The sequence below is a fragment of the Leuresthes tenuis genome, unplaced genomic scaffold (assembly GCF_036924035.1).
Source record: "Leuresthes tenuis unplaced genomic scaffold, fLeuTen1.0.hap1 SCAF_16, whole genome shotgun sequence".
In the NCBI taxonomy this organism is placed as follows: domain Eukaryota; kingdom Metazoa; phylum Chordata; class Actinopteri; order Atheriniformes; family Atherinopsidae; genus Leuresthes; species Leuresthes tenuis.
Window position 1 is genome coordinate 32,274,114 of NW_027325370.1, and position 16,421 is coordinate 32,290,534.

A 16,421-nucleotide genomic window follows, 5' to 3' on the forward strand; every position below is an offset into this window, starting at 1 on the left:
TGGGGTGGTGGGAGCGCCAAGCATCACAAAGACCAAAATCTTTCATATACTGTTTAACAATATTCGTGGACTGCCAGTTCCGCTGACTTCCTGAAGTACTGAGTCTGTCTACTCCTAAGTCAGAAACCATGTTAAAGTCCCCTCCGATGATGGGTGTGTTATCTGAGTGATTAGAGAGTGAAGTGAAAAAGGAGTGAAGAAATGAGGGGTCATCAACATTTGGACCATATATATTTGCAATACATAAATTCATATTTTGAATAGATAAATTAACTATTAGAAATCTACCTTCTGGATCTATAACTGTGTTGTTTACGGTGAAATTTACTCTTCTACTTATCAGAATGGCTACACCTATTTGTCTGGAGTTGTAACAGGCTGAGTATACATGAGGTGTGCTGTAGTGAGAACATCAGCTGCAGTCTTTGATAAATGAATCTCCTGTAGTAAGACAATGTCTGCCTCTAAGTCCATCAACTTATTGGATATTTTTAATCTCTTCTCCCTGGACCCAGCTCCATCCACATTCCATGAAATAAACCTTAGCGTGGACATGCTCAAACTAACGCAGTGAGTGCTGGATGCTTGCTGAAAGCACCCCGTGCGTGTGCATATATGCTTGCATGAACCTGCCATTGGGTTGCCATTGATTGTGTTTCTGTTCGTGAGTGTGGGCTTGCTACAATGTGTACGCTCGCTGTCAATGCTGTGTGAGCGTGGTATTTAATTGTGTGTGCTGCTCAAAACTCTATGTGCGCCATGCATGTTAGAATGAGGTATTAAGGTGAAAACGTAGCGGGTTGGGGAAGAAAGACAGAATAGGAAAACAGTGCGGTACAGCTGCCCATTGATGAATAATTTATCCACCGCTATTACAGTTCAGGAGCCTCCTTCCATGAACTTTCTCCGGATGGGGAACAGGACCCTGCGTCTTTCCAGGATTTATTTGGGAAACTGGTCGTTGACGCTGAAGTTCGTTCCTTTCAGCTCCCTGCCGCGGCCCCTCACCTGAACCCTCTGTTTGTAGTGTTCAAACTTGGCCACAATCGGTCTCGGTCGGCGGGCATCGGGTCTCTTCCCTCCCAGGCAGTGGACTCGGTAAAAAGTGATGTTCTTCACTGCATCTCCCGGAAGTTTCAGCTGATTTTGGATAAAGTTTTTTACTGTGAGTTCAGGATCCTCATCTGTCTGCTACGGGATTACAGAAAACACCAGGTTGTCCCTCATACTGCGATCCTGGAGATCAATAATTGATTATTTTTTTCTCTTGTTTTCAACAGAGATCCAGCTCATTCTTTCGGTGAGTGATTTCACCGATCGTCTGAGGGCTGCGTTTTCTGTAGTCAGCGTCTGCACCTGTTGCTGGTTGAACTCCAACAACTCCCGTAATACCTGAAACTCTCTGTGTAGAATCTCCAACAGAGACATACGGGCGTCAAAACTGGATAATTTCTTATCGATCGATGTTAAAATGTACCAGCTGGAGATGTTGCTCCGGGTGACTCTTTGTTACGACTTCTTTTGGAGGTTGAAGCTGTCTTGCTGCTGGCAGATGGGGTTTGGTTGGTTTTACCCATGACGATCCTGTCAAAACACTCGTTGATGTAATCCGTAAGGCTATCCAGGCTTTCTTCACTGTACTCCAGTGTTTTGTTTTTGTTTTACCCGATAATATATTTATTCAAACAATAGTTAGTGCCGTAATTATAATCTTACAATAATGTTTGCTCGATTAGAGGCGCACCATGTTTGAATCTGCTGATAGTCTCACAGAATCTCATAACACTACAGCATCATTACAGCAGCCAACCTGTCAACGACACTGACTTTTTTTCCAATAGTGGTTTACCGGAACTGGTGATCAACAACAACCTGTAGAGTGCCAGCCTTCAGTTGAAATAGGATGATTTTCTTCGGGTGCAATGATGGGGATGTGACTCCCGTCAATCGCCCCAGCACACTGCGGGAAACCCCACCTCTGCCTGAAGCCTCGCAGCACCTCCTGGAGATTGTCTCCATGGGGTAGTTTAATATAGTCAGGCATGAGGACCTGGTGCACAGCTTTGCAGAAGTCATGCACAATAGCGCAAACGGAGGACTTTGTGATGACAAACAGGTTGGCCAAGGTGCGGTAACGTGCCCCTGTTGCTACCCAATATAGCACCACTCCCACTCGCTTTCTCAAGGAGATGGATGTCCTGAATCAGGTGTCTCCTCTTGAAAGTCTTGGGGAGAGGCACTGACAAATGTTATGAAAGGTATTCCTCCACATTCTAAAGTTCAGAAAGAATTCCTGCTTCGTGTAACCAGCCAAAACCTGATCCCACCACTATTGGCTCTGACGCCGCATCCAAATACTTTGTGCGGAAGTTGCTGTTATTGCTCTGTGTTATGGGGAAACCAGGATTGTATACAATAAGTAGTGGGTTCTTGAACACACCCTGGTGTTCAGGCCAACCCCTCCCTATTGCTTCCTGATTAGGCTGAGGTGATTTAAGACACCTGTGGGGTCATGGCTCTCTTTATCTCACTCTGGGTGCTGTGTAGGCTGACTCTGAGCTCTCTCTCTCTTTTGCCTGGTCGTATGGGTGTCTATTTGTGCTAATGAGTCAAGGTATGTGTGAACTGCTGATTTATGTGAGATTGTGACGTGAAGTGGTTCTAAGACATGACCTTTTGTCCTTTTTATAGTTCTCCAAGGGCTCATGGACACTGATTAAGCTTTTTATTAAGGTCATTGTCAGTGGCTGTTTTGCATTGTTTTGGCTTGGCATCAGTCTCTTTCCCTTGATATATTTGCACATGTTAGCCTGGACCAACTGGTGTGTTTTTAAGTGTTTGTAATATTGTTTTTGTTCCTTTTCCTTTCCTTTAGTGGTACTAGTCTGCTTATAGTGGAGGCTAGGCACAGTAGTGTGGTTCCCCTCACTGTTTGTAGTGCTAAAGCTCACCGGGACACAGTTTGCAGTGATTGCCGTGAGCATGCATGGTGGGTAAGTTGTTGCACTCCTGGAACACACCCTTAGGTAGGCTGCCTCCCTTTAGCTGGCTGGATTTTCTTTCATTAATCAACTTTAATTGATATTAATACATTTGGATTAACTTTGGAACCACGTCTGTCTTTTCAGCAAACAAACTTGTGTGTCTGTTAATTAATTGAGGTCTTAGTCGGACTGTTTAGGATAGTGTTTCCTGGGGTGAGACTCCCCAGGTGGCATTGTCTGGTCCGATTCTGGTGGTCTCCACCCACTCACTCTGCCGTATTCGCATAGAGTCATCATTACCATCTGAATGTTCTTCTTCCCTCCACACCATTTTTAGAATTAAGCCATACAGTCCTGCAGTACTGCTTGCCATGTTCATGGTCGCTTCCCTAAGTGTGTGTGTGTGTGTGTGTGTATGTGTGTGTATATCATACAATATCATGTAACTATATCAACTCCAAAGCTGATTGATCCTTTTATAAATCTTTTTTTTTAAAGTTGAAATACTGACACGTACATGGTTATCATTTCTTTAACTATTTATTAAGTTCATAAGTGGAGAAAAATATTCAATTTAAAATTCAAGCTTTAGCAAAAACTTTTCATGAGAAGACAACAAGCCAGCTAGTACAGTAGTTCATTCTGCCATATGCAGAAGTTTGAATAGCTACAGTGTCTGAGTCATTTAATACAATAAATCTTCCTCCTTCCATCCTTTAGGTGTGATTTTGTTTATCCCGTTAAGGTTCCCAGGCAATGCCATTTGTTCTTGGTACATATTCTAGATGTCACTGGGTGTCAGATTGCCAATTCATTGCTGGGCAACTCAGTCAGCAGCTTATAGAATGCCACATATGTTTGATTTTCAAATTTGAAGGATTATCGAACATGACTCAGGCAGTGAGCAAAATGCAGTCCACAAATAACACAGATATACCAGACAGTTTCCCTCACTTAAGAAAGAACAAAACAAACACTTATGTCACAATATATTTGTTTGTTTTGGTAATAACAATCATAATAATAACAACAACAACAATATTGTCTATTTTTCTTTACATCTTTAGAAATGGATTTTCAACAGTTTTTCCTTTGACATTCATGTGGTCTGTAAATGTAAACAAATAAAAGTCAACTCCCTGCATTCTGATGCACGAAGGTAATATCTACCATTACAGATGGCAAGAAATAACTTTTAGTTTTACAGAGATCAACAAGATAAAGAGTTTGACTGTTAAATTGATGAATAGACGATGTTTCATAATTTTACGTAATAGTAATATTTTAACAAATATTTATATAGATCTTACAGACAGTATAACTATGCTGACTGTGTCATTAAACAGAAGGATTTTGCCCAATTGGAGTCCTTTGTTACCACAAAAAATAAACACTAAACACTCAAAATGTTGTTGCTTCTTTAGTTGAACATTTACAGTTAAGCACAAAGAGTCTCAGAGCTAGAACACGTCTTCATAAACATAAATCGTGCTGAAAACAATTTTCCCAAAGCTCCGGCCTCTTCCATCGCACAGGATCTGCTAGGTTGTATAAAAGATGACCAGTATTCATAAAACTCTCTCAGAGCAGAAAAATTCGATCATGAAAGATCTCACAGCTTTAGCAAATATGTAGACTTAAGTCACACAGCTAACAGTGCTGATATTTATGTAGCTGGTAACCAGACTGCACATTGATAAGTAGCGTCTTCAAAAACAAATTTAAAAACCGATTTCTTAATCTATTCATTAATTGCTCCCATTTTTTTAATTCTATTTATTTATTTTTTTATATATCTGAAGCCTAGGGTTGATTATTTAAAACTGAATCACTTGAGCAATGAGGCAAAAGAAAATCTGGGTGTGCAGACATCGCTGCAAAAAAAGGTTGGGCAATACATATAAACAAACCTTGAATTCTATTTTGTTTCTGAAATGGGAATCTTGATTAAGTTAGAAAACATTTTCAGTAAAATTGTTTTTGACATCCATTTTTCAACTTTCAGTTAAAGCGAGAGTTATTTTTACAACTCCTGAAGTAAGAGTCAAAGAGACATCCAACAGTTTTACAGTACAGTTTAAGCAAGTAAATATCCCTCATATTTTCGAATTATTCATATTAAACATATCCTTAAAAGCTGCGTTTAGTAAAGTTGTCAGAGCCTTGGTTCAATTGTTCTTTGGCCAAATGATAACTGTTTTCAGAAGGTTTATGAATACAGGTCACAGCTAGTATAAACTAACTGCAAAGCACCTTTAATAACTAGAACACATATTATCCAGCAAGAGAGCAAGCATCAGTAACAGACATCACTGGATATTTAAGGCAATGCAAGTTCACAGAATAGATGAAAATTAAAATTGAAAAAAGAGATTAATATATGCTGCAAATTGTTGCATCAAGAAAGTTTTTTTTTCACAAACAAGATAATTACCATTAAATTGTAAGCACAGTGTGTGCAACTATCTCCACTTGCTATCCTAACTCATTCTGTAAAAATATTAGCAACAGAAAAACTGTTTTAAGCCTTAGAAGAGACATCTTAGAGAATCACACTATTCTAAATGTTATTGAATATAAAATCAAAGGGGTACCAGCCCTAAAACAAAATACACACATTAATTCACAATACCTGGACAGCTCACAGCAACCATTAATCGCTTCACTGAAATTTCAATGAAATGGTGAAAACAATTGCAGCTCAGGGAATATCCAAATGTGACACTTTGAAACAGGAAAAGTCCTTTTCAGTTATTGTGATTCCTCACACCTCAAGCCACCTGAACACAAATTTAGAAATTATTCTGAACTGGAGATGGTCTCAATTTTAGAGATATTTAAAAATTAAGAATACAAAAAAAGTTTATCGGATAGAAAACAAAATTGACTTGTGAATGTTAGGATTTAGCTAAGATCCTATAAAATCCTCAGTCTCCATAGAAAAGGAGTAATTTTTTTTGCCTCTCGAAATAAATGAGAAACGAAAGTCAGGGAAATCTCTTAAAAATTTCCACAAAGAGACGTGGAACAACATGGAAAGTAAATTGAAAGAGTTCAAGTTCAATGTGTCCTAATTGCATCTAATGTACGAATATAATTTCTGAATCTGTACAGGATCATGAGAATATCATGTGATCTCTGTTTCAGGGCTAATATCCACCTTAAGACACCAAAAGACAGAGAGCCCCTTTGTCCCTTGAAATGGGGTCAGAGTGCTGTGACCTCTTCCTGTCACTGTAGAGTTGGTAGTCTAAAATACTCCATTGGTGACACCTTTATCCAACCCTACTATATGAATCCTCCACATCAACATTCTTTCCAGAAGTCTAATACATTCTTTATGCCTTTGTTTAAATATAAATGGGCAGTGTACAAGACTGAGAGACATCTAGCTGTGAAGTTGCGATTTGCAACCAAAGACATTAAATGAAGAAAAGTATACCATGTATATTACTTCATATAAACTTTTAAACACGCATATACATTGGCTCGAAAAAGGTTCAACAGGACAGTCATGTGTTATATACAACATTTGGTAAGCATTTTAAGGAGGGTTTGAAGTAGTAAAATCCTTGAATGCTTTTCACACAACTGTTTTCAGTAGGGTCATGTATTACATGCTTGTTGATATCAAATATTATGTAAGGCATCATATGTTCCAAGTGCTTGAAACAGCATTTACTGTTTTTACTCAGTTCCTATATAGATTGGCAATGGCAAAGTCCTATTTGCTGAAGTGGTCTGGATATGTCTCTACTTGAAATCAGAGCTAATTTACATTTAGTTGGTAAACCCACCACTAATAGCATGTTCACTGTCATTCCTTTTTTTTGCCCCACAAGACAGCAACAAAAAAAAGATCCATTACTGTTTGCATGCTTGTCTGAACACTGATCCTGTTGTCCAGTGTAAGAAATCTTTTTGGATCATAGTCACACCAATCTCCTGCCCCATACACTGTCTAATCCCACATTGGTAATTATAAAAAGTTCAGCAAAATCATCAAAACAGGACAAGATTTCATAGGCTTATTTTGTTTAACAGTAAGTGATTTTGCTTTTATGATTAATTACATTCATGTGATCCAAGTTGTGACCACAAACACAGTTTAGGAAATATCATTTGCTGATCTTACATCTGACTTTCTGTCTATGTAAGCATCACAACTCTTCTCGAGAACATCGGAAACCATTTTTTGGTAAGATCATCACTGTAATGACCTTACTCTGAAGTCAGTGCAGAACACTGGGTTTTTACCCTAGCACTCGCTAACAGAAAGACCAACTATAAACTGTTTAAGATACAGTAAACTGTGGTGAAAGTGTTTATCCTCCTTTTCACATTTTAACAACGCTTTCTTTGCAAGTCTTCGATTTATGTTAATTACTGCTAGAAAGCCAGAATTTGTGTATCACCTGTTGTTTATGTTCTATCTTCAATGACCAAAGTAGTGCTTGGTGGTTTCACAGATTTAGAATCTGTAGATGTCATCAATCTTCTGTTCAGCAAAACACTTACTCCAAATGTAAGCTTTCACCCTAATATGGAGTGAAGCAGTTTCCTTAAAATGCAGCAACTGGGCACCAGCCTTAGTGAACAGAACTACTGTCTGCTCCGGAGGCTGTATTTTGGAACTCAAAAATATATATAATAACCCTTTACCACTTTCGTGAAAACAGTTGATTCCTTGATAAAGATTTCTTTTTTTTTTCTGCGGATCTTTAAGTTCCAAAATAGATCAATGTCTTACTTTAGGAAGCTAGGAAAACAGTTTTCCCAGTCTGAGCTACATCAATATAAGAAACCTCAGAGAAAGAAATCCATCAGCCTGTACAAGAAAGCAATCAGCATATCTAATTTGTCTGTACCTCTGGGTACTATGTGTTATCCCAATCCTAAATTCTTTTCCTTTCAACCCCATCCTCTGCATCCTCCTCCCCCCCGCCCCAAGCCAGCCTCCTAGTTGGGGGACGGGAGGGTTCGTGCCGCTAGAGAGCTGTAATCTGAGTCAGTTCTGTGTTGGAGTTCCCGGTCCCATGGGTCTCTCTCCTCTGGGAGGGGTCTACCCCCACTAAAGGGAGCTCCACGCCTAGTCATGCTGGATTAGGTGTCCCTCCCCCAAGCCCCCCATCATCTCCAGCCTTGCAGCTGTAGGCTGCAGCCACCTCCCTGGCAATGCTCCTCATTCTCCCCGACTGTTGGGTATCAAGGCGGAATGGGGACGGATGGCAAAACTCCCTGAAGCAGCGCTTAAAGTTTTCATCCAGGAAGGCATAGAGTACAGGATTTAAGCTGCTGTTGACATAGCCCAATGCAATGAAGAAGTGCATCATAACCAGCGTGTACAAGCTGCTCAGGTTGAAGCCCAGAGACTGAGCCAGGACCGTGATCTGGATGGGGGTCCAACAGACAACAAATGCTGCCACTACCACCAGGACCATTCTGGTGATGCGCCGCAGGTTGCGATCCTTTTCCTTGGAGCCAGACAGGATGCGAACATTTCTCAGGCGTTTGACCATCAGGCTGTAGCAGATGCTGATGATAGCCACAGGGATGAGGAAGGAGAAGAGGAAGACACAAGTGCCAAAAACAGGTTCCCAGTGACTCTTTGGTTCAGGTAAAACCACAATGCACTCAACACCTGTATGTAGATAAGAGAACAGTAGAAAAATTAAAGTGCAAATATACCAATGAGAGAAAATTTATTCTTTTCCTTAACTCATAGTTTGAAAGACAACCAATGTTAAACAAATACCTCAAATACAGTGCATTAAAGCAATGTAGATTTTGATTGTTTAGTCTAGGTAAGCATGAAACTAGTAATCATGTTATCTGTCCAATGTTCGCACTGAATTTCGAAAAAAGCATTTACATATGCCACCCCCACTGCTTGAAATAAAGTACAAAGTCACTTGAATCTTAAGGAACTGGTTTCATTATATTAATTAACAAGTTTATAGTTGTATGTAGTGATATGGTGTTAAATATCATGAGATTTTGGTGTCCTGAAGTGTTATTTCAATTTGTGTCACGACCTGATTCCTGCTCCACCTGCCTTGATCCTAATCATGTCCACCAGTGCCTTGCAATCACTCTCATGCTACTCACCTGCCTCTCTCTGTTTGTGAGCTTCCTCTTGTCATCTGTCCAGTGCCAGATTGTCTATTGCCATTTGCTCAGCGATCCAGCGTTTACCACAGCCTTTGAATCACAGAGTGTGAACTTGTTTCTGTCTGAGCTTCTCAGATTTGTTTCAGACCTCTGCTTTCACATTAACGAACCTTGCCTGTCCTTGAATCTTGCCTCCTTGCCTGCTCCAAACAATAAGTCTGGGTTACAGTTATTTCTTCAGAGGAAGTACTGACCATTGTTTATGGACTACCTGGTTGCAAGCCCTAGAGTTCAGTTGGATTACATATCCCCTCACACAGCCCGTCGCTTAGCTGTGACCACGGGGCCAGAGGACGATACCCAGAAAACCAACTTGCAAATTACGCCTTGTTGTAAATAAAATTGTTAAGACTTTTTATTCTGTGTGTGGTGCAAATCGAGTCTTAGGTCACTGGTCATTGCAGTACAATCTGGCCACAATGGACTCAACATGCAGCATCCACTACAACCGTTATCCTTTCCTACTGAAAGAGCTAAAGTGGCATACGTTATCTCACTCCTTTCTGGTATAGCAACTATATGGGAAACAGCTGAGTGGACAAGAGACTCTGTGATTTATTATTGTTTCAAAGATTTTTCTAATGAACTCATACGTGCCTTTGACCCTATATTACCAGAATGAGAGGCAGCTCGAGGTCTATTATCAATGAAACAAGGCAGCAGGAGGGTAACCGAATACTATATTAATTTTCATACATTGGCCACTGACAGCAAGGGGAATACTGATGCTCTTCGTGATGCTTTCTGCCAAGGCCTTTCCGAAGAAATAAAGGATGAGATAGCAGTACGTGATCCACCCAAGACCCTTAAAGAATTGGAGTCCTTGGTGACTCAACTTGCAAATTACCCCTTGTTGGAAATAAAATTAAAACTTTTTATTCTGTGTTTGGTGTAATTTGAGTCAGAGGTCACTGGTCATTACACTGTTTTATATTGTTCCATTTTTACATTTTTCATTATGTTTTATTTTGTTTTAGTGTATTGTTGTATTTATTACCGCCGACCTGAGTTGATACGCATCTTGGCCAGGGCACTCTTGGAAAATGGATCTAAATCAAAAGATTAATAACTTAAGTTTTCTAAATAAACTGAAAAAGCTTGTCATGAGACAAGAGACTTTGCTACTGAAATGCTTTTATTGACACAATTAACAATTTTGGCATCGTCTCCAAGGACGACAGGATCATGATTGAAGCATATCATGGAGTGCTTTGCTTCGCTCTCCATCTACCTCAGGAGTTTTGAGTCCTCGGGGCAGATGGAGTCAAGGTTGTGGAGGATGCCTGCGATGGGAGCAAGTAAACTACAAGGATAATCGCCATTTTAAGGCTTACGTTTAGGGCTTAGTGCATGCAATGATTGGATGACTGAGAAAGAGAGGGAAGTGGGAGGAAGAGAGAAAGGGCTGGGCAAGCAGAGAAGAGTGTGAAAAGATGAGGCTCAGTGTCATTTTTGGACCACAGTCAACTTTCAGCAGGATCTCTACCATAAACAAAACTCTAGCAATATACAAAATGGTTGTGGGGACAGAGTGGATAAATAGACGGCAGAAGGCAAATGTCTTCCAAAAACCCAGGAGTTTATTTACATTGAGCATGTTGTAATGAAAAAAATAGAAACAATTTAAAAGAAACTACATAACTTAACAGTTAACTTGTCTAACTAAACATAACTGAACTCAAACCAAAGTAAGGGGGGGGCACAAATTGACAAATGAAAACTGGCATTTTCACTGAAGATGGTGTAATATGTTTTATGGCTTCATGATTAAAAATTCTGCTCTACGGGAGTGTACACTGTGCAGACAAAAGTTATTACATTCTCTTTGACAATACATTCAAACAAAGACAATACAGTCTTAGCAGATTTTGCTCAGTCAATATTGCACAAAAAAGCTGAAGTGCAATGTTTTAAAAAGAAAAAAGCTATAGAACACAGAAATTATTTCTCAATTCTGGATTCAAAGTTACAAATACCATGATTTAGTTTAAAATATGTGCTCAGCTGTTGTTGGACAACTTGCCAGCTGAATAACAGTTTTTAGTAGTAACATCGTAATTACATGCTATATTACCTGTGTATTTATTTTAGTATTGTACTTTGATTAAAAACAATGATGGATAAAGGATTTGACAGGGGATCTGTTAGAAAGGCAGCTTAATAAAAATGTGTTTGTTAACTAAACTAAAAATGTGCCATGTGATGAACTGAGACCCTGTCCAGGACATACCCCACACCATGGGGCCTCACCTCCTCCCTCATTAGCTGCAATACTTTAAGACTGGGTTTCCTCTCAGTCTTCGATAGGTTGTTGTTCAGCAAAATTTAGGGGAAATGTCAGGTTGCCTTAGTGATTTTCATGTTACTTCCAATTTATATTTGCTCACAGTTTTCTCTCTTCCCAGTGATCCTCCTAGTGCGTTGTCCAGGTGCTCACTGACCTGGTGGAAACCTGCCATTCTGGAAAGATCAAAGTGCTTCTGTGAACTCAATTTTCCTACTAGCCTCACTTAGGACAAGTTGTCATTTGACAAACTCACAAATTACTTACCAGCTGATCTGTAAAATACCCCATTGTAACTTACCAGTTGTTGTAATTAAACTCTGAACTATTAGCACATTTAAAATTCTTATCAGTCTCCTTATCTTACACTATTTTGTATTTCATGTGTTCAGAGCATGCTCAGTGCATGTTTGAAATATTTCATCAAAGAAGAAGAATATGGTTGGAAACTAGATTCTATTACTATTCTATTCTATACTATTTCTAGAGTTTTGACTTCTACAGAGACAGAACCAACAAGTAGTCTACCATATCTGAGAAAGCCAAAATACTAGGGGTGGTAAACAATGTAAGAAGCATCAATTTTATGTTGCTCATATTATGTATTTGTTTCTTTTGAGATTTTTGTTAAGTGAAAACAATAATTTAAAATTTTTTTTTTTCTGTGCTGGTTTAGATGCTGGGCTGCTGGAAGTACTTTAGTACTTAAGGCACTTTTGAACATTTGTCATGATACGCAACCACGACAGTGGGAATATTTTTTTTAACATGTGGAAGCACATTTATTTTTAACATGATTGAGCACGAGTGATGCTTGGAATGAGACCCAAATCCACTGGAGTTGAGAGGAGCTTGGATGTAGGGCAGGGGAAATTTCAAAAGCATTTTTACCCATGATTGTCATGGAACTGTGATAAGTGGCAAACAAAGTGGCTGCAATTGGAGGACTGATGAGGACATCAAGAGATATGGCTAGAAGAACACATTGTGGTCTTTAACACCTTCTATCCAGATTTCAGACGACATGGGCAGACAGACAGAGTGGCAATTGAAGGGAAGACAGACTGAAGCATATTCATAAACATGTTATTGAGAAGGAGCAACTCTCCATCCCAGATATTGAACTGTTATCTTCAAAACTCCAACCATATTATCTGCTTAGACAGTGCATACTGTGTTTGATGTCATCAGGACAGTTTTTGCCTGGCTACAAACACATCAGTGGATTTCAAGCACACCTTTCTCTGCCACACTTCCAACAGTCTTTCAATTGATTTTGATTTTATTTTCTATTTTGTGATTTTTTATTTTTATTTATTTTTTTTTTTAGCTTTTTTTCCTCGATTTGCACTGCAACTCCTATGATGTATCTTTGGGATTAATAAATCATCATTTGATTAAATTAATGTATTAATGTCGTGACAGCCTGAATCTGAGCAGAATGCGAACAAAATCATAGACAATAAAACAAAGATTAATTTTCACAGATGTCTAAAAAACTATAACAACACATTCAGTTTTTCTTCGATTACTTTATATTTTCGATTAAAATGGGTCAACACATTACTAATATATTTCTTCCTAGAAGCTTCCTGCATTGGGGAAATGCTGTGTCAGTTTCTGTCTGTTGACCTGGCCCTCATAAAAAGGGATCATTACTTTCAGGTAACAATGCCTCTGTTATATTTGTTGCTACTGTTATGTTTGAAGAGTTAAACCAGCCTCATTTTTGCCATTGTCTCCCTCAGTACCATCTACAGTGAAAGCGTTTCATAAAAAAGACTAACTTTACAGCCATATCAAGATGTTTATCTCCATCCTTTCACAAAGACTTTTACAGTGTTTTGATCAGTGGCTGGAGCGTGGCTGTAATGGAACCGGGGCCGCAGTTTCCATTTCTACTGGAGACACCCACACACTATAAATCGTGAGCACTCGTGGCCCTACAAGATAAATCATATGAAAACATCCCCCAAATGGAATAAAAGATTAATCCCTTTTTTCTTTGTTTGATTCGACTTTATTTCAACTCATTATGCTGATATTTTAGAAGAAGTATTTCTTATTAAATTCTGGTAGAGAAGCAATGATTCATATGAAGTGAAGCTCTCAAGGCAAGGAAAATTAGATTAATACATAAAAATTACATGACACAATTGTTAACACATGCAAAATATATGTACATGTTATAATTGGCTTTATTCTTAGACATTATAAATTCATATTCTGTATTTTACTAAATAACCTATGTTCCTAGCTGGTACTTTTCCACTCTGCTCATACTGCACAATCGATGACCTTAAATGGTCCAAGATCTTAGAATGACATAAACAACTGGGTCAGACAAAACATCTCTATTAGGGCAGATAGGTCTGGTACATTAGATCCACGCCTAAAACAGCACTCACACATACACACACATTGTTTATCACATCCAAAGAACACAACAAGGACAGCAGCTGGCCTGATCATGCCACTAAAAACTGGTCAATTATACTCTGACAAGTGTGAAAACAATTTCTGTGAGATAAAGCTGAATATAAATATGACATGTTTCTGGATATCGGGGCTCGGCCTGACGGATTTCCTGCGGGAGCTCTGGCACTCCGAGTCCAGCGCTGCAATATACTTTACTTGTGACCACTAATAAATACTTTTTTAATAAACGATTTCTCCAGCTTGTTCTTGAGCTTCCAATAAAAAAAATCGGGCTAACACCCAGCATCGACAAATGATTCAAGAATGAAAGTCTGTTTGCTAATGATGTCTTGGTCTTCTTCTTAGACCTTAAGGGACCATGTCTGTCTTAAATGTCTTAAAATTGTTACTTACAAGTAAAAGTTGTGTAAAAAAAAAAAAAAAAAAGTAAATATATCGGTTTTTCTGATCCTAACCATTTAGTTGTTCCTCAAAATAATTTATAACTCAATCCAATGACTTCTTCTTAAACTGTATGTTTTTTAAACAACCGTGTACTATATTTATAACACAAAAAAAGACAACACTTCACACTATTGTAGATTGAGGCAGTAAAATACACCAGTAGGGAGATATATTACTATATTTTGTAATTTATACTTTTTGGATTTGAGAGCAGTGTCATGTTTTGAGTTATGTTTTGTTTTGTTTTCAGATTTCTTGGTTAATTTCTGGTCATGTTCTTTCCCCTGTCACTTAGTTTCCCTAAAGTTACCTGTTTTCATTCACAGCTGCACTCCATCACCGATCACCTCCCCACAGTATTTAGTTTCCGGGTTTCTCCAGTCATAGCAGAATCCTCACCTTACTTCCCACGGTCCAAGTCTCGTTTGCTCGCGCTTTGGCAGGTCAGGTTTTGCCTCACAGTCTCATCTTGTTTTCAGTTAACCATAGTCTTGTCTTGTTTTGTTTTATTTCCACAGTTAAGATTTCTGATACCTCTCGTACCTCTCACCATCTGGCTTTATATGCTGATGATGTGCTTGTATTTATGGAGAACTCGGTTCAATCCCTTAATACTCTGCTCAACATCTGTAGTGATTTTGGTGATCTATATGGTTTCAAAATTAATTGGAATAGGTCTGCTTTATTATACCTTAATGACACAGCTAAAGCAATGCAATTTCCAGTTAATATTCCTGTTTTACAACAATTTAAATATCTTGGGAGTTGATATTTTCCCAACCCTGAACCACATTGTTTCCCACAACTACTTATGAGGACTACTTAGGAATTTGGAAGGCAGTTGAAGCAGATCTGAACAGGTGGTCTAGCCTCGCTAACTCTCTTCAAGCCTGTATTTCCATTGTGAAAATGAATATCTTACCTCAAACTAATTTTGTATCTTCTATGATTCCCCTCGCACCTCCTGTCAATTACTGGATGAAGATTCATTCGTGTGTTTCACAGAAGCAGCCTTGCTTAAAACTGACAACCTTACAGAGGGGTAGACAAGATGGGGGCCTGGAAGTACCTGATTTTACATTGTATTTCTGTTCCTTTGTTCTTAGACCTCTTTTTCTGTGGGCTAATGTTGGAATATCTGTCTCTTGGCATGAACTAGAGGAGGACATCGTTCGACCACTAATGTTACAAGGGGTACTCTTTTCTAATATGTCCAACTCAGAATGTAAACTCTGTTTTGGTCCAGTAGTTTCTTTCCTTATTCAGACCTGGCACAAGTTTGAATCCTTATCTGGGATTTCCTGTAAGTGGCACACATTCTCTCCACTATTCCACAATAAGAGCCTTGCGATTGGAGGAAGAACTATTACAGCATCTCTTTGGAGTGACAGTAGCATTCGATAGCTAGGTGACATTTTCAATGATTCAGGTTTACGCTCCTTTCAGGATGTGAGAGACACTTTTGCCTTGCTGCCCTCTTCATTCTTTTTTTTTAATTTACAAATTGGACATGCTCTTAATGCACACAGTATTCCCCTGCAGTAAGCCTTATCAATTCGCCCTCTTGATAATTTGTTTGCTACTCAATGAAATAATAGTGGATTATTTTCCAAACTGTATTCTTTTTTCCAGAGATCTTCTCACTCTTATCGACCACTGGACGGATTATGGAGGAATGATCACCCGGCTTTATATCCTGAGTTTGAGTGGGGGCAGGTCTGGAGAAATATCAGGGAGGCTTCCCGCAACCCTGATCATCAGCAGATTCACTTTAACTACGTCCACAGAACCTATTTCACTCCACATAGACTACATGCTATGAAACTGATAAACGACCTGTCTTGCAGTCTTTGCAATCTGAATTCTCCAGGTACTTTTATTCACATGATGTGGGAGTGTCCTCTGGTAGAGCAATTCTGGACTAAAGTGGCCTCTCAGCTGTCACACTTCACATCTGTGACTATACCAGTGACTATCCCGGTTCTGCTACTGAATGATTTATCTGGACTGGGATTGTCGAGGGCTGCGAGGCGACTACTACTTGCTGGTACTGCTGCTGCTAAAAAGCTGGTCGCATTATGATGGAAGCCTCTCTCGCC

At 39.1% G+C, this 16,421-nt stretch overlaps 1 protein-coding gene across 1 annotated transcript in view; it reads right to left on the bottom strand.

Annotated features, from left to right (window-relative positions):
- Positions 1–3,505: 3,505 nt before the first annotated feature.
- The window catches only part of oprl1 (opiate receptor-like 1), a 122,699-nt gene continuing 109,783 nt past the window's right edge, over positions 3,506–16,421 (bottom strand). The window contains exon 6 of the mRNA XM_072367564.1: positions 3,506–8,625. Coding sequence (XP_072223665.1) covers positions 8,078–8,625 — 548 coding nt within the window. The 3' untranslated portion in view covers positions 3,506–8,077. The remainder of the gene's footprint in view (positions 8,626–16,421) is intronic.